The 23,950-nt window shown below is 44.1% G+C and overlaps 1 protein-coding gene across 1 annotated transcript in view; it reads right to left on the bottom strand.

Annotated features, from left to right (window-relative positions):
• Positions 1-725: 725 nt before the first annotated feature.
• LOC133457131 (cell migration-inducing and hyaluronan-binding protein-like) overlaps positions 726-23,950 on the bottom strand; it is a 122,730-nt gene continuing 99,505 nt past the window's right edge. The window contains exons 22-29 of the mRNA XM_061736048.1: positions 22,624-22,839; positions 18,867-19,078; positions 17,402-17,587; positions 14,349-14,553; positions 9,408-9,494; positions 8,988-9,145; positions 7,755-7,855; positions 726-3,214 (exon numbers count right to left, since the gene is read on the bottom strand). Coding sequence (XP_061592032.1) covers positions 3,087-3,214; positions 7,755-7,855; positions 8,988-9,145; positions 9,408-9,494; positions 14,349-14,553; positions 17,402-17,587; positions 18,867-19,078; positions 22,624-22,839 — 1,293 coding nt within the window. The 3' untranslated portion in view covers positions 726-3,086. The remainder of the gene's footprint in view (positions 3,215-7,754; positions 7,856-8,987; positions 9,146-9,407; positions 9,495-14,348; positions 14,554-17,401; positions 17,588-18,866; positions 19,079-22,623; positions 22,840-23,950) is intronic.

Here is a 23,950-nt window from a genome sequence, read left to right as displayed (position 1 = left end):
ACTTCCTTCCCTCCGACTGTCCAGCTACGACTGATAGAGCAAGGCAATGTTCCATCACTAAAATAGTCCATGCTCTTTATGTTTTACACAAAGTAAACGTTGGCATGGTAGCATAACAAAATACAACAATGACTTCAAGTGGCACTTCCTACGGACACCACGTCACCAACGTCCGTATCAGGGCAGTAACAAGCTGGTACTTTTGACTTCTTTTCAGGTCGTCCTGCCACAGCTGTGTTTTATAGCTGTCACACCAATTATTCAAAATGTCTGCTAAATTACTAATGGAGAATTTGTATTAATTAGAGGAAACAGGGAACATGTTTGCGATCGCTGAACACTGTAATTATTTTAATGGGTTCTATTTGTAGTTTCACTGTTCTACCACTAGATTGTGTGTCTGCATGGTCGGAGTTGTGCTTAGATTTACACACGATCCTACGCACAGGTACAAGTTGATAAATTCCATACTCTGCGTGAGAATGTTCTTACGCACACTTTACGCACACATCTGTGCGTACGAACGGTTGATAAATGAGGCCCCTGGTTTCAGGTCCTCTAATCTTGATTAGATTTGACCAGAATCAATGTAAAAGTATATGTCAATACCTTTTAATACATAATAATAACATGTTAGCATAAGTTAAGTTGAAACAGCTAACTGTGATTGACAGGTGGGTGCTGAAGAAAAAGACAAAGATTCATCATTTACTGATTCATCTCTTTAATATTCTCATCTTAATATTCAATATTCTTTTGTACAAAAGTTGTCAGATAAGCAGAGTTCCATCACTTCACAGACATGATAAAAACAAACGTTTTCTACGGTTCCACCAGACATGTATGAGTTTTCTACCAACTCTAAAAAACATACATGAGTAGAAGAACATTACAGCTCCAAACATCTGCCCTGTAGAACATAAAGATTGTCTGTACAATAAATAAAATATACATTTGCAGGTACACACTAAACACGTTTGGATGCAACCATGAGCTCTGAAGAAACAAACTTTTTCAAACACAGCATTTCAACAGAAGCCAGTGTGAAGAAGCATGAACTCTGTAGACCCGAGTCTTCCAGAGAGACTGAAGAAGGGCCAGGGCTTCCCCACAACCATTACTGATAAACTCAGACTGGAAACCACTCATGCTTCTAAAAGTAGAATTTAGAGTTACTGAAGTATGGGGATACTTAGTATTGGACACATGCTTTTATTTTCCTTTTAGCTCCATCCGTCCATCTTCCTGACCAGGGTCTGCTGGTCATCACCTGAGGTTGTACTGATAATCAGACCTGCTACCATCAGATGACTTTTTACCATGTTATTATACAGAAAAATGTTGGATTAGACACCAGCATAACCTATGAACACGACTACATTTAGTGTGTTAAAACTTGTGTCACGATGAGCTGGAAAACTAGAACCCAGAGTGTTTTGACCATCAGGACTTATATATTACCAGAATACCTCATCATGGTGACCCTCACTCTTCACATCCTGTAGTCAACACAACTTTGAATTATGGACCTAATGAGCCTGCATTTACACTTCACACTGGTTTGGGCTGGACCAAAGCAGAACATCTCCTGCCAGAACCAGAACTGCACCAGAGACGGGCCTGTTTCAGAAAGGAGGTCCAACAAAACTAACTTCAACTAACTCTGGGGTTTTGGGTTCAGAACAGGTTGTTCAGCGCTGGTAAGGATGTTGAGCCTGAGTTACCATGATAATGAAAAGCCATCATCAGTGGAGCTCTGACACCGGGATTCACCATGGAAACGCATAGTTAAGTGTAAGTGAGCTTCCTGTTTTAGTTCCTAGAACTGAATATATTAGTGCAATCATATAATAAACACATTTTCAGACTAAAACGAAACGTGAGTGCTGAAAAAGAGAACTGCAGAGAGTGTGAATGTGTAGACAAATTCAAATATTTAACAGCTGTTTATAAGATCACAACTGACAACTGAAGTCTCAGCACTTCCATGTAGCTTCAATCCTGGAGGACAAGATAAAATCCTGAAACTTCTGAAGAGGAAGTCGGTCCCCAGCCCTGGTTTTCAAGGACGGCTGTCCTGCACGTCTGGGACGTGTCCCTGTTATTGACGACTGCATCAGTTCTTGTGCAGACCTTGGTGACAAGTTGATGACCACCATTCATTCCAATCAGGTGTATTGAGGCAGGGAGACATCTACAACTAATGTTACAACAATTAATGTTATCAACCTTTAAATCTTGTTAATTACGTGACGGCTCTGTGGCTCCTGAAAAAAAAAAACTACTGGAACGTTTCTATGTGGGAGCTGAAAAAAAGAGGTGGAGGGAATACTTTTTCTCTCAGTTCTGCATCGCTCACTTTCTAATGGTCCACGTCGCTATTAAGACAACTGAATAACAGCTGCTAAAATCAATAACTCGAGGTATTTAATGTGAAGTATGAATATATGTGATGTAGACGGACTGAAAAGACCCAACGCTACTTGATCATCAGGATGTCACAAGTACAAGACATTACAATATCTATTCATAGCATCAATATTCTTCCCTGACACAAATGCGTCATGTCATCGTTCGGATATCTCTAAAATGACATATGATCACTTGATTACATTGAAATGGTTTCATTTTCATGAAGGGCAGGAGACAGAAGGTAACTCAGATATTTTGAAGTAAATCTGCTCTTGACTAGGTTTAATTCAGAGAGTCAGTTACCATGGTAACAGACCCAAGTTTCCTCGATTTCTGAAACGGGATCGACTGAACTCTTGTGGTCGGGGTTAAGGAACCTTGCGTGAAATGGGAAAACTGGGTTTCCTGAGTTCAGGTACAACAAACTGCTGCTACACAACCTGCTTTGTGAATCGTACCTTTGGTCTCCATCTCCACAGTCCTGGAAAGAAGGCTGGGAGGAACCGAGCTGGTGCTAGAAGAAGCTCTTCAGCTTTCCAGTCCTGGATTAAAGGCTCGGGATCCAAAGGTGCAGGTGTAGTCTGTGTTGGAACATCTGTGGTCAGGGGTTTGGCTGTAGTTTTCGCGGTGGGCGGTGGGTGTTACTCCGCTGTCCCCTGTGCTTCGCTGGCCTTTTACAGCTTCGTCTTGTAGACTACAGGGACCGGCAGGACCTGGTGGATCTTGGCCCACTTGCTGTTGACCTCCAGACTCACCCAGTCTGGCTGGAAGGAGCCCTTGAAACCCACGAAGACCAGTTTGTCTGCAGAGAGTCAGAGTCAAGTCTCAGTAAGGTGAGAAAGATATACAGGAGTACCTGTTGGAAGTGCAGGTGGAGTTCTGGTGGCTTTAGTCAGGGTTTCTGCATAACCCACTTTGTGAAATAGATCACATGTGTGATTTTTCTGTGTTCACAGGTGAGAGATGTATTTGTGTTCAGGCCAGGACGTCAGCAGCACAGCAGATATCCGCACGGACATGTAGAAGCAGCAGTGGGATGATCAGAGGGGGGGCTGCAGGTCAGCATGCAGCTCCTGAAGCTCCGGCCTGCAAACATGCACTGAAGAGAAAGGGGGTGGGGGGGGTAGACCAGCACAACAAACTACAAGAATGATGGACAAAAATTATGGCTATGAGATACTTATAATTGATAAAAAATGGAAGAGGAGAAGGGAAGAAGGAAAGGGGAGAAGAAGGGTGAGGAGCCCCGCCCAGTGGATCATGTTGGTCCCCCCTGCAGCATAGGCCTATAGCAGCATATCTACCACGGGGCTATGTTTGAGGCCAACTATTATAGTCTTGTTCTATAGCTGCAGCTATGACTACTGACTCTGACACACTAGAGGTTTACTAAACACTAACTAGAGGTTTACTAAGGGCCAATCTCAATACACCCCCTACTTTCTACCACTACCCCTAAAAAAGAAGCCACAGATTTTAGGGCACTTGTAATCTTCCCAGGGCCCTGTCCCAATACTCCCACTACTCCTACTTTCAGCACCACCCCTAAATTTTGCTTGCTACGTCACTGCGTGGTTTACGTTCGGGTACTTAAGCGACTGCGTAGTTACGTTTGCACATACGTCACACCATATCAGGAAGCCCAGAGCTAAAAGCTGTTCATTTCAGCTGTAGCGCTGTTAATATGCCACTTTATTACGTTTTAATGTTTTTTCAGGTGTAAAAGTAACTGTTAAGATCCCCAACCTGGGCTCAGTTTATCCAAATAACGCCTGTTAAGAAATTTGCTCCGATGAGCTGACTTCACTCGTTAATAGAGCTAAGTCAACCACATGTATGTTAGACCCCATCCCGACTCGACTATTCAAAAATGTTTTTTCTCTTATTGGTGTGACAATACTGGATCAAATCAACCTATCCCTAAGCTTAGGATATGTACCACAGGTTTTCAAAGTGGCAGTAATTAAACCTTTACTTAAAAAACCTTCCCTTGACCCAGACACCTTAGCTAATTATAGGCCAATTTCTAACCTTCCATTTGTATCTAAAATTCTGGAAAAGGCAGTTTCAAGCCAGTTATGTGACTATTTGTATAGAAATGATCTGTTTGAAGTCTTTCAGTCAGGGTTCAGAATGCATCATAGCACAGAGACAGCACTTGTTCGAGTTACGAATGACCTCCTTATGGCCTCAGATAAGGGATTAGTTTCCATACTGGTTCTACTGGACCTCAGTGCTGCTTTTGACACTGTTGATCATGGCATTTTACTGCACAGGTTAGAGCATGTTGTTGGGATTAAAGGGACAGCTCTACGTTGGTTTAAATCATATCTATCTGACAGGTTCCAGTTTGTTCATGTACATGAGGTTTCTTCAGAACAGTCAAGGGTCTGTTATGGTGTTCCGCAGGGTTCAGTGCTAGGGCCAATCTTGTTTAGTTTATACATGCAGCCGTTGGGAAGTATAATCCAGAATCACGGCATACACTTTCATTGTTATGCTGATGATACGCAGCTCTACTTGTCTATGAAGCCGGATGAAACAGAACCGTTAGTTAAACTTCAGGCATGTCTTAGGGACATCAAGGACTGGATGTCCAGAAATTTCTTGCTTCTAAATTCAGATAAAACAGAGGTTATCATTCTTGGTCCAGAGCATCTTAGGAAGGGATTAGATGGTGTTGCGATGGCTTCCAGTGCAACTGTGAGAAACCTTGGTGTAGTTTTCGATCAGGATTTGTCGTTTAAACCATATGTTAATCAGGTTTGTAAAATAGCGTTTTTCCATCTCCGTAATATTGCAAAAATTAGGAAAATCCTCTCGCAGAGGGATGCAGAAAAACTAGTTCATGCGTTTGTATCTTCTAGACTGGATTACTGTAATGTGTTGTTAGCAGGATGTCCAAGTAATTTGCTGAATAGGCTCCAGCTGATCCAGAATGCAGCAGCACGAGTACTGACAGGAATTAGCAGGAGAGACCACGTCTCTCCAGTGTTAGCGTCGCTCCATTGGCTACCTGTAAAATTCAGAATTCAATTTAAAATTTTATTACTTGCATATAAAGCCCAAAACGGCTTAGCTCCGCAGTATTTACAAGATTTGATAGTGCCTTATGTTCCTGGCCGAGCTCTCCGCTCCCAGGGTGCAGGTTTACTCGTAGTTCCTAGAGTATCTAAATGTAGATTTGGAGGGCGGGCGTTCTGCTATCAGGCACCATTACTTTGGAACCAACTTCCAATCTGGGTTAAGGAGGCTGACACCACCTCCACCTTTAAAACTAAACTTAAAACCTTTCTGTTTAGTAAAGCTTATAGTTAGTGTTTAGTAAACCTCTAGCTGGTGTTGGTAAATCTCTAGGTAGTGTAAACTCTAGTGTGTTAGAGTCAGTAGTCATAGTCGCAGCTACAGAACAAAACTATAATAGTTAGTCTCAAATATAGCTTCGCGGTAGATATGCTGCTATAGGCTTATGCTGCAGGGGGGCACCGACATGATCCGTTGGGCGGTGCCTCTCACCCTTCTTCTCCTCTCCTTTTCCCTGCCTCTCTTCTCCATTACCATTTTTATTTATTATAAATATCTCATAGCTATCATTTTTGTCCATCGTTCCTGTAGTTTCTTGTGCCGGCCCCCCTTTTTTCTCTTTTGTGTATGTTTGCAGGCCGCAGCCTCAGGAGCTGCGTTCTGGCCTGTGTTCCCGGCCCTCCCCCCCCTCTGGTCATCCCATTGCTTCTTCCACCTGCCTACGTGGATGTCTGCTGTTGCTGCTTCTGCCTGCCTGCACCCCCCCCCCCTCTGGTCATCCCGCTGCTGCTTCCACCTGCCTGCTGTGCTGTTGACGTCCCTAACTCCCCCAGTCTGGCTTTCGGCAGGAGGGTCCCCCCTTATGAGCCTGGTCCTGCTCAAGGTTTCTTCCCTCCTAAAGGGGAGTTTTTCCTTGCCACTGTTTGGCTTAAGGCTTTTCTCCCACTAAGGGAGTTTTTACCTGCCATTGTTTATATAATAATTGCTCGGGGGTTTATGTTTATGTTTATGTTTATGTTCATGTTCTGGATCTCTGGAAAGCGTCTAGAGACAACATCTGTTGTATTAGACGCTATATAAATAAAATTGAATTGAATTGAATGTTTTCTGGGGGATGAAAAGAGCTGATTTATGGTTGCGCGTTAAATCGACATTTAACGCGGAACCATAAATCAGTCTTTATTCTGTCGAGATCTGAAGACACAATGCAACAACAACCAAGCGAGTGATTATGTACATTCACTGAGTGAATATTATGAAAGTAAAATATATATTTCTCGCTAGAAATGTAATCAAAACACATTTTTATGCAGAAACTAACTCAAAATATTGATTTTATTCACTAAAAAATAAGAAATGTCCGCCATGTTTTTTTTTTTGATTCAGTCCGCAAATGACAATGAAAAGCATTCTGGCAATTTTTTCTGGCCCTAGTTCAGCTAGTGAGGATCTGAAATCCCTCGATCCGTAGGGACAGATTCATAGCCACTACACTAGTTTTCCACACTCCCCCTAGGTGGAAAGAGGAATTGGGACACCATTACCCTCACGGGAACGTGCAAAATTTAGGGGTAGGGCTGAAAAGTAGGGGTAGTGGGGGGATTGGGACTGGGCCTAAACACTAACTATAGGCTTTACTAAACAGAAATGTTTTAAGTTTAGTTTTAAAGGTGGAGGTGGTGTCAGCCTCCTTAACCCAGATTGGAAATTGGTTCCATAGTAACAGTTCCTGGTAGCAGAAGAACCGTCCTCCAAATCTACACTATAATACTCTAACTAACTCTAACTCTAAGGAACTAAGAGTAAACCTGCACTCTGAGAACGGAGTTCACAGGTGTGATGTATCTGTGTTCACAGGTGACATTAATCTGTTTCCAGGCGGGGATGTAGCTGTGTTCATAGGTGTGTTTTTTTCTGTTTACAGGTGTGGTTTCTTTGTTTGTTTGTTGTTTAGTAAAGCCCCTACTTAGTGTAAACTCCAATGTGTTAGAGTCAGTAGTCATAGCTGCAGCTGCAGGACCAGAGCGGCTGGTCTGGAATAGAGCTTCATCCTAGATATGCTGCATTTACGCTTCTCATTTATTAATAATACGTATCTCATAACCATCATTGTTATCCATTGTTCTTGTAGATTATTGTCCTGGTCTGCCCCCCCCTCCCCTTTTCTCTTCTGTGCATGTTTGCAGGCCAGGGCTTCAGGAGCTGCCTGCTGACCTGCAGTCCCCTCTCTGATCATCCCACTGCTGTTTCCACTAGTATGCTAAAAGGGACATTTTCTTGCCACTGTTTGTATTTGTTTGTGTACAGGCATAATTTACCCCTCAGTTTTACGGTGGTCTTTGCTCCGAGTTTCTCTAAGACCTTTGTCCAGGCTCCTCTTTGGACCAGACGGCCTTTAGACGTCACCAGGATGATACACCTGACGAGAGAGAGAGAGAGAGACAGACAGTCTAAAATAATATTTTAGAGGAGGAAGATTCTTTTTTCATTATGCACTTCGAGAAAAAAGTCGAAATGTCGAGAAAAAAATCGCAATTTCGAGAAAAAAGTTGAAATGTCGAGAAAAAAGTCGAAATGTCGAGATTAATGTTGAAATACAATTTTGAGAAATTCAAAATTCAAGTCAAAATTTTAAGAAAAACTTTATTCACGAAATTTCAACTTTATTCTTGAAATTGTATTTCAACATTAATCTCGACATTTCGACTTTTTTCTCGACATTTTGACTTTTTTCTCCAAGTGCACAATGAAAAAAATATCTTCCCCTCTCAAATATGTTTTCTCCTGCATGGCCCTAACACTCCGTACACCTGGAGACTGTTAGACTGCGGGGCTTTCCCGCATGTTCCCTCTAAACTACACGCTTGCCACGTTCTCCGCACAGCAGATCTACGCAGCGCACCAGTGCTGTCGGTTCAAGGAATCCACGATCTCACAGCGAAGTGTGTGAGTATACCAGAAAGCGGGCAAAGCAAAAATTATGCCTTTGAATTTGTGAACTCAGTCAATGAGAGAGTGCAGAATGAGATGTGTGATGTTAAAAATAAAATAATTGCGCCCTCCCTCCTCCACTATAGTTACAGTTCAGGTGGAGCATCGTTTTGACTTTACACACACACAGTTACACAGACATACACACCTGCTCACCCACCTACGTACTCACTCCACAGTTTTGGGGGACAGATAATGGCAGTAGTCTAGCTTTGATTCAGTCTCAGGGACCTGGAATGGTTGTTGTTTGTGTCTCTGCTTGTTCTCGTGTCTGTTTGTTTTTTCAGTTCTCCAAGGCTTGTGTGCTCGTTGTGCCTTTCCCTGTGTTTTTCGCGTTTTAGACTAGCAGCGGATGTCACCCTGACCCCCCCCTTCACATTTAAATAAATTTTTAAAAAATTATTAAAAATACATACCGGTATATATAAGTCGCGTAACTTGTTATGATCTCAGCTTTTGGACAGGTGTAATACCAGTGTGGCCAGTGTGGATCTGAGTTCTCAGCGAGCTTCTGTTTAAGCTCAGACACTTGAAAAATGAGGGGGAACATTGCTTCCTACCCCTCCGTCAGTCCTTGGACGTAGCGGTCCAGCTGCGCCGGGACACCCTGCAGGACGGAGCTTCTGAAGACTTGACGCTCCACCACTTCCCCGTCACGTCCATCAATGACGGTCAGCTGCAGCCCGTCTTCAGTTTGGTACAGCTTCCTGCCGTTGACCTGCCGCAGCAGAGCAGCCAATCAGACAGCAGGAACAGAAACCCCACTGTTAGAATGTGTTTACTGGGGAAACCTGCAGGAAACCTGCAGGTTGTGGTGTGGTTCATGCAGAGCTGCCTAGCCTTTGTGTCTAGCCCATATGGTTGTAGAGATATGAGGTAAACACAAATGAAGTCTTTAGGGATCTTGCATCAGTACCAAAGAGTTGGCATCTGCACCATGTTCACTTTTAGGACAGAAAAGAGGAGAATAATGAGCATACCTCGGTAAAAGCATAGTCCTCCTTAAGGTGGAAGAAGCGAGAAGTGTAGGACTCCAGTTTAACCTCCAGGAAGTGGTCCGCTGAGTTCTGATGGGAGATGAGGGAACGGGGAGTAGACTTGGTTAAAGGTTTCAGTTGAGTTGTCCCTAAATAAGCGTTTTTTTATGACTTCTACACGAGTGGAAGGAAATGGTGCTTTCAAAGAAAACAGAAGAGTGGTCCGACAGGGTCACGTCAGTCACAGAGACAATGGAAATGCTAAGACCCTGTTAGAGGGAAAATATATATATTCATGTAAAGGCCTCATTTTATTCCTCTTGTAACCTTTAATCCATTTACCATTGCCCCATTATCAATAATGTCATGTCAATCTGGCCTCAGACCGCTCCAAGCCCTGTCTCCTTCTGTTGTCAGATATCCCGGTGCATTTCCTACCGTCCCTGATATCCTGAGATTGAGGAGGAGGGTTAGTTGGAGGAAGCTGCCCTGTTTTATTCGTCTAGGGAGATTGTGACTGGGGCGGCCTCTGCCTGCTGCCCTGTCAAGGTCTCCTCATCTACTCAGCTATGCCATGACGTGGACCACACCACATCCACGCCATCGCCTATTCCATGATTGTACACACTGTAATCAACACCCTTTTTCTTCTGTAATCACACACCCACTTTTATGTCTTTGAATAAACTTTGCTGGGGGCAGGACCGTCGTAGTTCACGGCTGGTGTCTACCCTTGCTGCAAGAAATAGTTGTCTCAGCCTCTTTTCTTGAGATCACTGAGTGTTTTCTCTCTAGCATTTCTTGGTCCTTCGAGCCAGATCCCGAAGACTTCCCCCCGACGCCGAGATAAACCTCCTCCCAAACCTGTCGTCAGTCATCGCTGAATAGCCGTCTGCGGTGTCAAAATCCTGGGACGTAAATTGGTCCCAGGTCGGTGGCCTTAGTCTGGTGTGAGGGATCAACCAACTCAAAACCAGGGATCTCGGAAAGGGTGAGATGTATGATTGGATCCGTGCAAAGTTACACTAGTGATGGATAAGCCCTGCAGGCATAGTGATGTAGAATTGCCAACTGATGATTTGTGCAGTGGCTGTTTCACATGTTGAGCCAAACCAAAGCTTTTTAGCACATCACATAGCCCACCCCCAGCGGCTTGTACGCTACACTAGGCACTATGGTCCGTGGACTTCGCGGCCATCCGTTTTTTGTTTTGAAATGACAAAATAAAAATAGAGAAATAATCCAAAATAATCAGTTTTTTTTGTTTTGATAAGAAAAAACGGAAAACGGATCGTTATCTGTTATCTGCAGAAGCCTGATAACGAGCCATTCATTAGAATCAGGTGTGTTGGAGGAGGGAAACATCTAAAACATCAGAAACACTGCTTTAAGTCATATAAAAATATCATGGGATTACATTTTAGCAGCAGGGATCAGCTGCAGAATATCTGGACCTGTGGAATGATTTAGCTGGGAACCAGTTCCATGTGAAGCTGCATTTTCAAAACAAAAAACGGATTGCCATGAAGTCCACGGACCCACTAGGCATGATGGGAGCATCATCTGCCTCGCCTGTTACCCTGATGCTCCCATCCCTCTGGAACTCTGGGTACATCTCATCAGAGCACATGACCATTTTCCATTGATCCAGAGTCCAATCTTTATACTCCTGAGCAAATTGAAACCTTCTTTTTTCCTAACTAATAAAAACAGAACAGGGACAGGGACAAGAACAGGAGGGCGGGAGGGAAATCCGGAAAGAATGCAAGAAGCTGAAAATGTATTCTGTTCTCTCGGATGAGACCACCGATGTTTCCCACAAAGAACAATTGTCATTGTCGATATCTACATCGAGTCAAACAAGCACTTTGTAACTTCCTTCAACCTTTTGCAGCGGCTCCCCAGAGCGCCATGTTGAATGCAGGACTCATTGTGGAACCTAATGGCGCTTTTCCACTAGTACCTACTCAGTCCGACTCACCTCCACTCGGTTTGGTTCTTTCCCACTAGGGGTCTAACGTGCCGAGTAGATACTTCTTCTGTAACTATTCTGCCGAGGTTCTAAGCTGCTGAGTCGGCTGTATCTGACATCATCACACTACAGGCCACCGATTGGTCGGGGGGTTGGAGTCAGACGTCTGAGTCAGGAGGAGGAAATCAGAGAAAGAGACTCTGACGGATTCTTGTTCATTTTATTCAACCAGCAATGGCAGCAAAAGTCTGTTTCATGATCCAACTCTGAGGGTCAGATGTTCATAAACCTGGTGCTGAGGAGAGAATTAAAAAGGGATCTAGACGGAGATAAGGAACGACCAGATCTACCAGGAGCTCTGTCTCTTCATAGCTGCTCACGGCTCCAGATGACTTTTTATCAGCACAGAGACAAACAGAAAAAAAAAAAAGCGTTGCCGCTTGAAGTTTCTCTCACTCTCATTTTTTAACTTGATATCAAACACAAGCCACAGACCCAGCAGCACATCTATCATCTCCTCCAGGTTCTACATCTTTAGTGTTGTTGTCTTCTTTGTTTTGATACACAATCAAATACGTCACAGCAGCTTCTACAACCTCCTACTTCTGATCCAGGAGCTGATTGTTATGAGAAGAAACCAGGACGAGTTGAGTCGAGCCGAGCTGAGATAAGTAGAGCTGAGTAGGTACTAGAGGAAAAAGTACTACTAGATATCGGCTGGACTTGCAGGGAACAAGCACTGAAGGCCCTTCAGAGAAATCTGAACGTTATAATCATGCTCCTTGATGACATCTGTGAAAGACATCCACCTGACCTGGTCCTAGGGGATGCAAAAATGTCTAAAAATGCAATTCATTTTGCATTCATCCTCTGCATGGAACTCACACCCCAGCATTCGAGTCACTGCTCTTGCATCAAACCAACTCCAAGAAGAAAGCTCGGAGCACTCCACGGCCCACCAGCTATTTGGTGTACTTCACACAGTACAAGCATCGAGGTCTGAGAAGAAGTTTGCTGAGATATTTCAAGGTGCGTCAGAGAAAGTGGAGAGTCTCAGCATTCCTTTACCTACCATAGCGCCTGGTCAACAAAGGAAACGGAAAGTGCCAGCGCGTTTCCAACGCAGCACAACTGCATCACAAGTGAGTGAAGAGTTTGACTCTGTGGAGTGTTAGAGTTTGACTCTGTGGAGTCTTACTACTGGACGACTGTGTACTATACATGTATCGATACTTTGACTGCAGAACTCAACAGGAGATTCCATCACTAGAAATCTAACAGGCACCATCATACAGTCCATCCACTCTCTAACAGTGTGCCAACTGGACAAGCACCCCTAATCCAGAGACATTGGATGAGAAAGCCGTGCACTATTTTTAATTATTTTATGAGATGTAAAGAAGTTAATGGGAAGTCAGTATTACAACAGCAGAGGTTCCACGTTAGTATAGATGGGAATCGAGTAGCTCCCAGTAGTTCAACTCTGTGCAATCGTTAACCAGTCTGTCTGACGATCCGTTTATCGTTTCTGCCAACGTCTGATGCATTTGCATGATGACGTCATGTACACGCTTCGTATTTTGGCTCAGAATGTCTCCAACATGGCGTGGAGGCACAAAAGCACCAAAGTCTGGTTATATTTCACCAAAATTAGGATACTGGGGCCAGGTGCAACCACAGACTGTAAATAACAATGGACGAAGTATTCGGTCAAGTGACCCATTGGTTTCCGAAGAGCGGTTTTGAAGTCCGTTTTCCTTCGTACAGAGCGCAGCATGTCACTCAGCAAACCTTTGTGAACGTGCCCACTGCACATCAATCATAGTTAGTTTTGCTCACAGCTCCTTCAGCCAAAGCTGACATATCTGAAGCTCCGCCCTCAGACCTTTACAGCGGGATACACAAAAATCACCTTCCCATTTACACACACATATATATGTATGTGTGTGTATATATATATATATATATATATATATATATATATATATATATATATATATATATATATATATATAAATGTCTGTGTTTGTGTGTGCATTTATATGATGTGAGTTATGCAGCACAACACTTGATCTGTCTAGGTTTTTGTTATTAGTGCAGCAGCTCAGCAGTGACATGGCCTGTTCTATGTTCACATGGACAGCAGATGGCAGTATTCATTCTTTTACTTGCAGCCTGGAGCAGTGAAACTGTTTGGCAAAGCAGTGAGCTGGAAAGCCTCAATGATTCGTGAGGCTGTATTTAACCATCATTCCCTACGACCTGCGACTGAGACGAAGCTTTCTGACACTGGACAGCACATGAATATGTTGAAAGTCCCCTCCTTGAATCCCCACCTCATCATGTAGGACAGTTCGAGTGCCTGAATAGTTTGAGTGCCTGAATGAGCTGGATTGTTGGGGCAATTGCCCCCGGGGTCGAGTCAAATGGGTCATTTCAAGAACTGGTTACTAGATGTGGTTTCCATCACAAGCTGTGTTGTTAAATACCTGCAGGTGAGGGGTTTTATTAGAGCCGTCAAAGCCTTTGTGATCTTGTCTTGAAGAAATCAGAAAGACTGTTTTGGCAAAGGCATGTTCTCCAAATGATACAACCTGTTGGATGAAGGCTGCTCTGAGTCTGGTTGATTCCTGAAGTTGCTTGACTTTGTATCATTGGAAGGTGTAGGTGTGTGTGTGTGTGTATTTACCATTTTTGTTAAAAAGTTGTTGCAAAGTTGTTTTTTTTTTGTTTTTTTTACTTTCTGTACAGTGGGAATACACTTAAATTTATATATACACAAATCTCATCTCCTGTGCTTAATACATTTCAACATTTAGAGACTCCGATTGCAATTGATTGTTGGAGAAACTAATTCATTATCACAGTCTGTGGTTCCCCTGAAATAGCCCCGGCCCCCTCTGGCCCCCCCGAGGTTTAAAGTCCAGCTCCGCCACTGTCTCTACCATTGAGCAAGGCACAGCTCTGCTCACCAGCCTGGTGTTGGGGATCTTCCTGGGCATGGGGACGTCCACCACGGGCAGCTGGGCGTGTCTGGGGTAGGCCCGGGCCCGGCAGTCGCTGGGCGGGCTTCCCTCTGGGATGTGGGCGCTGATCTTCACCCTCTCACAACCTCTGATGGAGCAGTAGGCGAACGGTTCCCGCTCATTGTGGGCCTTCACCTTCAGGAATAGCAGGCTGTGGGACACACATCAGATAGCCAAGTTAGTCCTGGGTGACAGGACTGTTACCTCCTGAGAGGAAGCATTTCAACAGAAACCATCTGAAAAATACTCCTTTTCAAATTAGACTCTCAAGAGAACATGGCAGTAATGACCAGAACACTGCACTACTGTCTTCTGTTCTCTACGTAGACATATCACCTCCATGTACAGGACTGTCTCAGAAAATTAGAATATTGTGATTTTCTGTAATGCAATTAAAAAAACAAAAATGTCATACATTCTGGATTCATTACAAATCAACTGAAATATTGCAAGCCTTTTATTATTTTAATATTGCTGATCATGGTTTACAGCTTAAGAAAACTCAAATATCCTATCTCAAAAAATTAGAATATTCTGGGAATCTTAATCTTAAGCTGTAAACCATGATCAACAATATTAAAATAATAAAAGGCTTGCAATATTTCAGTTGATTTGTAATGAATCCAGAATGTATGACATTTTTGTTTTTTTAATTGCATTACAGAAAATAAAGAACTTTATCACAATATTCTAATTTCCTGAGACAGTCCTGTATCACCTCCATTTATATTCCTACAGTGTACGGAACGTATTCAGACCCTTTTAAAATGTTCCTTCTTTGTTTCATTACAGACATTTGCTACAATATAAAAAGTATAAAAAATGTTGCAAATTTATTAAAAAATAAAATCTGATATATCACATGGTCATAAGTATTCAGACCCTTGCTCAGTACTGAGTAGAAGCAACCTTTGGAGCGAGAACAGCCGTGAGTCTTCTTGGAATGATGCAACAGTTCAATTCAATTCAGTTTTATTTATATTGTGTCTATTACAACAGAAGTTGTGTCTAGGATCTTTCCAGAGACCCAGAACATAAACCCCCGAGCAATTATTACATAAACAACTCCCCCTGGTGGGAGAAAAACCTTAAGCCAAACAGTGGCAAGAAAAACTCCCCTTTAGGAGGAAGAAACCTGGACCAGGACCTGGATCATAAGGGGGTAGAAACCTGGACCAGGACCTGGATCATAAGGGGGTAGAAACCTGGACCAGGACCTGGATCATAAGGGGGTAGAAACCTGGACCAGGACCTGGATCATAAGGGGGGACCTCCTGCTGAAGACCAGGCGGACAGAGCAGGAAAAGAGAGAACAGACAGAGAGAATGAAGAACAGAGAAAGGAGAGACATGAATGAGACAGAAATGTCTACATTTCTGTTTTTTTCCCATCAAGATGGGGTTCTGAGTGTACATTAATGAGATATAAAATGAACTTTTTTGATTGTAGCAAATGGCTGCAAAGAGGGACAAATTTAAAGTGGTCTGAATACTTCCGTACCCACTGTACATCCATCGATAGTTTAACCTGAAAAACCAGTCTCCTCGGTTTGGAACTCCCTGACAGTCGTGGTGAGACAGCTCTATGTCGACTCAGTGTGGACCCATCTGTTTTAAAAAGTGGGATACTTATGTGCAGAGTAGGTTTGTGGTTCCTTATAGTTTGAGAATTATGGAACCCAAATGGGAAGTCCATGTGGGCCAAATATACGTGGTAAACTGTTTAGGTTCCATATAGCTTCAGCAACATATGTCTCACGTTAGAAAATTAACTAGCCGTTCCACCTAAAATCCAGACAGAACCCAGGCAGTCCTCATGGACAAATATAGGGACTACCGCTATGGAACCTGCAGACAAACCCACTTAAGATCTGCAGACGAAATCACCTGGAACCTGAATACAAACCCACCTCACTATCTTCCATCGCCTCATCGGTTTCTTGTTATCCCTAGAGAAACACCCCTTGGACAACTCTTCGTTTATGTTTTGAAATTTATATTTAATGATACAGTCTACCTTTGTCTGTTTTTGGGTCCAGTGCTCCTAGACAACTTCACAAGCCGTGAGAAAAGACAAACCAACGTGGAATCTGCAGTCCAACCAACCTGGGATATTCAGTCATAACCACTTGGGACCTGCCGGCAAAACAACCCTGAACCTGCAGGCAAGCCCACTTGGAACACGCGGACAAACACGCCTTGGACCTGCAGACAAACCCAACTGGAACCTGCAGATAAAACCAACCTTGGACCAGGGGCGCCTCCAAAAATGTTTCATAGGGGGAGCCAGATGAGGCAACTTAAATTCTTGGGGTGGAACCAAAACTAAAAGCCATCATTACAGGATTTTATTATACTGTTGTAGTATACAGGCTCAAAAATACTTAAAGAAACGCCTACTGATATGCATTTGGCCCAAATGATTTGGGATGAAACGCATAACTGATGATAGAATCTATGTGACCGGCAAGTGTTTTTTTTTTTATTGAGGCAAGTGGGGTGGCCAGCAAATTTGTAGGGGAGGCCGTGGCCACCCCAGGCCATCCCCTGGTGGCGCCACTGCCTGGGACCCACAGGCAAGCCCAACTGGAACCTGCTGTCAAACCAACCTGGCATCTGCAGATGAACCCAACTGGAACCTGCAGGAAAAACACACCTTGGACCGACAAAAAGAAACAACTGGAACCTGGAGAAAAACCCACATGAGACTTGCAGACAAACCCTCTTGGAACCTGCAGACAAACCCAACTGGAACCTGGAGTGAAACCAACCTCGGACCTGCAGGCAAACCCACATGGGACCCCCAGACAAACCCACTTTGAACCGGCAGACAAACCCAAGTGGAACCTGCAGACAAACACGCCTAGGACCTGCAGACAAACCCACCTGGAACCTGCATATAAACCCACTTGGGAGCAATTTTATAGCCCATTTTTAGCTCATATGGACCCACATAGAAATACTGGCTCTGTTCTTGAGTGTTTTCTGTGAGGTTCTGACCCAGTGTCCTCCTCCCAATAGTAGTATCCCCTGGCTTGGTGCATGTGGTTGATCTTCTCCTTGGCATTGGTCTTCATGAAGATACCGGTCTTCCGGGTCTGCCTGGTGAGGCGGTTGTGGATGTCAGAGATGACGGTGAAGCTGGTGCCTTGTGGGTAGCAGAGACCTACATCAATCCAGTTGTCTCTGGGAGGAAACAAGCTCACGTTGAGTTACATCACATCTGATTTCATCACAAACAAAAACTCAAATGATTTTCATGACAGCATCTGGGGAAAAACCTCTACAAGAAAATAATTAATTTTTAAGGGGAACATCAGGAATATTGATAACATAGTGGTAATCTGTGTTATAAAGTCTGAGCATGTGGCCTCTCATTCAGTTGTACTTAAATGTAGTATTCACAAATGAGGGAACGCTCCATGCTTTGGTGAATGATGATCTTGAGTATCAGGATCATGAAACGGAAGCCGGAAACCGGTGGAACAGAATGAGAGAGATGGTAGTGTCTCTCTTTTATCATGGAGCTGTTGGCATTTACTAAGAGCAGAGCAGAGGCACTGTTGCCTGCAGTAAGGGGGATGCTGACAAGGAACAGAGCTGGGTAGAGGAGCCAAAGATTGTACTCAAGTAAAAGTACTGTTACTTCAGAATAATATGACTCAAGTAGTAAAAAGTATTCATCCAAATAATTACTTGAGTAAAAGTAAAAAAGTACTTGGTGAAAAAACTACTCATGTACTGAGTAACTGTTGAGTAACGTCTGATTAATTTTTTTAGCACAATCATTCAAACAGACAAAAGTACAAAATAATCATCTTCAGGCAAATTAAATCAATAAAATAAATTATAATTAATTAATTAATAATCTTAAAGTAAATTCAAGTACTTTAATAAATAATAAAATAAATAAAATAATAACAGAATACAAAAATAAATTAAGCACAAGTAGCACAACATTTCAAGCCTTTGTACTTTTCTTTTTTAACCAGCAGAACTAGAACAAACATGAACTCATAGAAACTCTGTGTGTGTTTGAGTCTGTGTAAATGTGACAAAACATGCAAAAACAAACATTTTTCCCAAAGAATCACCCAGTGATGTCATGAGATTGACGCGTACGCGGATAAAAGGGATAAAAGAAAAGTAACAGCTCAACGTAGCCTAATGTAGCGGAGTAAGAGGAACAGTTTCTTCTTCACAAATCTACTCAAGTAAAAGTAAAAAGTATAGTGATTCAAAACTACTCCTAAAAGTACAACATTTCCCAAAACTTACTCAAGTAAATGTAACATAGTAAATGTAACTCGTTACTACCCAGCTCTGACAAGGAACAAGGAGTATGAATAAAGTGAATACACACTTCCATTCATGTACTGTGACTGTTAAGTTACCTGACTAGACCAAATGACATGGTCTACAAGCCAAACTGACTGTTTGGTCTTGTGTGTGCAGTGGTACTGACTTGTTGAAGTTGATGAGCCAGACTGTGACATCGGCGGGTGCCGTCCAGTCCCAGTGGATGGTGTAGCCTTTAGATAGGCTGACCACTGGCTGGAACTGCTGGTAGTGCCTCTTCTTCCCCAGAGCACCCTCTAGTGTCAAAGGCTGGTCCGGGTACTCGTCTCTCACCATGAGCATGGTCAGGTTGGCAGGGTTTCGAGTTTGTACATAGATCTGAAAAAAACACGGTCACAAAAGAAGAAGCAGCTGCTCTGGTGTTGGAATGATCAAATCTATATCAAAACCTGCGTTAAAAGCAACATGATTGGTGTCAATGAAGATGTTGGACTTAAATGTATGCTTAAATGTTGAAAAAAAAAAAAATGACTGGTCACTTTATGAGGTACATCCGGTCAACTGCTTATTGACGCAGAAATCTAATGCATAGTGATCCTATCAGAACTTTGGGCCAATCACGTGATTTCATGATTGGGTGGAAATGATTGGGTTCTTATTTAATTTTGTGTCGCAAAGTTACATTATTTATTAAAAAATTATGCACAAGTAGTTATTTCCATCGTTATTTCCATCGCTTATCTGGAACCGGGTCAAGGGGGCAGCAGTCTCAACAGAGATGCCCAGACTTCCCTCACCCCAGACACCGGAGTCCGTTCCCAGGCCAGCCGAGACACGTGACAACAAAAGCAAAGCTACCGTACAAACGCTACCAACAGCAACAATTGAGGTCATCCAGCAGCTCGTTTTTGTTAAAAGTGATTAGAAACTCTCGTGCTGGTTTCGCGCTTGCTTTTGTCGGTAGTAACGTTTTCTGTCCGCCAGATTGTATCGTGTGAAGCCAGTAGCTCCGCCCTTACCATACCGTGCCATTTTTCTTTGGACCTACAAACAACGCGGGGCCCAAAAATTGACCATTTTATAATAAAAACACACAACATACTGTAACGGACCATACGGAACCGCTCAGTGAAAATGGGCATTTTGCTAGAATTGTACTATGCAAGCAACCCAAATGAAGAAGATCCAGCAGAGGATGTGGGACCTTTGGATACTTCAACACCCAAAACTTAGCTTAACCAAGAAACACCTGGTGGTTCATTGTTCCAACATTCGGAAGTGTAACTTGATATCGCAACTAAAGACTGATAAATTACAATAACAATGCTACCGCAAGGGGGAGCCCGGTTGCACAGTCAAGGGAATATGACATCATGCACCATCGGGATATGGGTAGCAAGCCCCATCAAAATGCCCAGATAACACAAGGGCAGCTGACCCTAGAAGCAGGATCATCACAAAGCTGGATGGCTAAAGCCAATGTGGCCCCTTACCTAGATAGGAGTACCTTTTGAAAGTCTGCTAGAAGATGCATATTCAGTGCTACCAACAATACCTACTGGCACCATCACTGAGACTAATCAGCTGGAGTTCAGTACAGCAGCAGTGCTGCTCGAGAAGCTTGGCTACAAGATCAACACCACAGCTAAGATGCAGAGTCTTTCATGGGAGAGAAAGATGGAAACTAAGATCAAGGCAACGCAGAGAGAAGTAAATCAGTTGTATCTGGATCAGAGCAACGACTACAGGCACATGTGCAGTAAAGAAACAGCTGCCAAAGAAATAACTCTCAAGGCAAGTCTCTCAAGGGTGTGAGTCTTACCCAAAAAAGTGCCACAGCCTTGTCCACCCGACTGAGAAAGCACATATCCAAAGTTGAAGCTAGGAGAACAAATAGGATGTTCTTGAATCAAGTATCTGAGGTGTACGCTCAATGGTAGGGTAATAACATGAGTCTATCCACCCAAGGCTGAGACTGGGGAATCCTGGAAAAGGTATATGGAAGAAGGAGGCAATACATAACACAAATGCCCCATAGGTAGTGGAACTTAGAGCTGGCCACTGTAATGTCCCAGAGCAAGACCAAGTCACCATCACAATGACACCATGCTGCCTGTTTTTGCAATATAGCTGTTGATTCTATAATCTGGCCTTGACAGGGCGGTTTTTGGCAGATCGCTCTGGTCACAATCTCCCTGGTGGAATGTAAACCATATGACTCTGCCCCCACCACCCTCCCCTCTCCAACAAACATCATCTGCGGACCCTGTTTTCAGAACTGTACCGAGCCGCCTGATAACATCAAGGACATTGGCTGAGAGCAGCTCTGGGTGAAGTTCACGTACTCATCACTACAAATACACTTACTGATAAACACACCTCCCTCAACTAAACGCCTTCCTCGGCTCCCCCCTCTTATCAGAGGTCTAACCTGGTACCAATAAAGCCTGGGATATACTTGCTGTTGGTGCTTGCGTTCGTGTCACCACCAACTGCAACGTCGCTCGGGTAGTACGCGAGGAGAGCGCGTCGTACCGGCGGTGACCGATAGGGGGCAGTAAGCAGAGCAACAGTTGGAAAAGTGATTAAATATTTAGTAGTAGATTAGAACAATGAACAAGTTAACATGACACCATTGGATGATGTAGGAGATTATAACATTGCTTTGGTTACGATCTCGGCAAAGGAAACGGCGCCAGCGACCTCCGCGTCGTCACTTGTGGCCAGCCGGTATCTGACCGGGACCAGCCGGTACCTGACCGGGACCAGCCGGTACCAGACCGGGACCAGCCGGTACCAGACCGGGACCAGCCGGTACCAGACCGGGACCAGCTGGTACCAGACCGGGACCAGCCGGTATCAGACCGGGACCAGCCGGTATCAGACCGGGACCAGCCGGTATCTGACCCGGACCAGCTGGTACCAGACCGGGACCAGCCGGTATCTGACCCGGACCAGCTGGTATCAGTCCGGGACCAGCTGGTATCAGACCGGGACCAGCTGGTATCAGACCGGGACCAGCTGGTATCAGACCGGGACCAGCTGGTACCAGACCAGCCGGTATCTGACCGGGACCAGCTGGTACCAGACCGGGACCAGCCGGTATCAGACCGGGACCAGCCGGTATCTGACCCGGACCAGCTGGTATCAGACCGGGACCAGCTGGTATCAGACCGGGAACAGCTGGTACCAGACCGGGACCAGCCGGTATCAGACCGGGACCAGCTGGTATCAGACCGGGAACAGCTGGTACCAGACCGGGACCAGCCGGTATCAGACCGGGAACAGCCGGTACCAGACCGGGACCAGCCGGTATCAGACCGGGACCAGCCGGTATCAGACCGGGACCAGCTGGTATCAGACCGGGACCAGCTGGTATCAGACCGGGACCAGCTGGTACCAGACCGGGACCAGCTGGTATCAGACCGGGACCAGCTGGTATCAGACCGGGACCAGCTGGTATCAGACCGGGAACAGCTGGTACCAGACCGGGACCAGCCGGTATCAGACCGGGAACAGCCGGTACCAGACCGGGACCAGCCGGTATCAGACCGGGACCAGCCGGTATCAGACCGGGACCAGCTGGTATCAGACCGGGACCAGCTGGTATCAGACCGGGAGCAGCTGGTACCAGACCGGGACCAGCTGGTACCAGACCGGGACCAGCTGGTATCAGACCGGGACCAGCTGGTATCTGACCGGGACCAGCCGGTATCAGACCGGGACCAGCGCCACTCACGGCCACAGCTAGAACTGCAGGTCGCGTACGTGTTCAGTGTTTTTTTAAGAACGTGCACGTCGACACGTCAAATGAACGCAGGATACGCGTGGCGGCCATGGTGCGTACGGGTTCTGAACTGCAAGTAAATCCCAGTCTTAGGGTGTACTGAAAAAGTGTTAGTATGGATGAACATGGGACACACCTGCGCATAGTGACCGCTGCAGATAGCAGCCTTCCAGTCAGGAACATCTATGCAGTCGGGATGACGGAGCAACCAGTTGTCTTCTTTAACCAGGAAGGCTCCGGGATACTCGCTAACCGAGCCGTCAACGTCGTGGAATATGGTTGTCTTGTCGCCATCCATCTGCATGTTACTGAACCAAGGACCCGGCTCCCCAAAAAACACCCTAGACGTGATCTGAAGGAAAGCCAAAATTAACTTTAGAATGCAATGTTCATAGTCTACTTACAGCCGCACTTAGACCTTCCTCGATTTGAAAAAAATTTAAGACACATTTAAAATATAAGACTAGCGATATGCAACTAAAACACACGACTAATGACATGCAACTTAAATATACAATTAAAACACACGACTAAGACACTCAACTAAATTACACGACTAATGACATAGGCAAGGCGAGTTTATTTATAGAGCACAATTCAACACAAGGTAATTCAAAGTGCTTTACGTCAACATTAAAAGCAGCAAGACACAATTAAACAGTAAATAACAAATACAATGAAATAACATGATAAGAGGTAAAATAATAAAAAGCACAAGTTAAAAAGTAAGGGCAGTAAGATACAGCAGGTAAGTATTTAATTTAAGAGTAGCTTCAGTAAACAGTAATGTTTTTATCCTGATTTAAAGCAGCTAACAGTTGGAGCAGACCTCAGGTCTACAGGAAGTTTGTTCCACCGGGGAGGAGCAGAATAACTGAACGCTGCCTCACCTTGCTTGGTTCTGGTTCTGGAACCACAACAAACCAGATCCAGATGAACCTCAGGGGTCTGGGAGCTTCATAGGAACTAACAGATCCACCATGTATTTTGGTCCAAGACCATTCAGGTCTTTGTAGACCAGTAGTAAGATTTTAAACTCTATCCTTGACATTGTCCGACATTGACACTCTGCCAATGAGAGCTTGTATTGCTGATTGGGTAACTTATTGCGTCATTTCCTGTTGTTTGCAGTTTGTTGCCGTGGCAAGGCGTTGCAAGCTCTGATTTTTCCAGACTTTTTTGTCTAAACTTAGATTGTTTTCTGGTAAAATAATACTATATCTGGTAAACGTCTGTCTTTAATTCAACACTTGCACATTTTTCTCTTCTGTAACTTTCATTGTCCCCAATCAACGATACATTTTCTGTCTGTTAGCCATTAGCCTCTTAGCATGGCTTCCCCTTCTCTTTTCTTAAGCTGTAAGCCATAATCAGCAAGATTAAAATAATAAAAGGCTTGCAATATTTCAGTTGATTTGTAATGAATCCAGAATGTATGACATTTTTTTTTTTTTTTTTAAATT

Source organism: Cololabis saira, chromosome 2 (assembly GCF_033807715.1).
Source record: "Cololabis saira isolate AMF1-May2022 chromosome 2, fColSai1.1, whole genome shotgun sequence".
NCBI lineage: Eukaryota > Metazoa > Chordata > Actinopteri > Beloniformes > Belonidae > Cololabis > Cololabis saira.
This window is presented reverse-complemented; position numbering and strand designations above follow the sequence as displayed.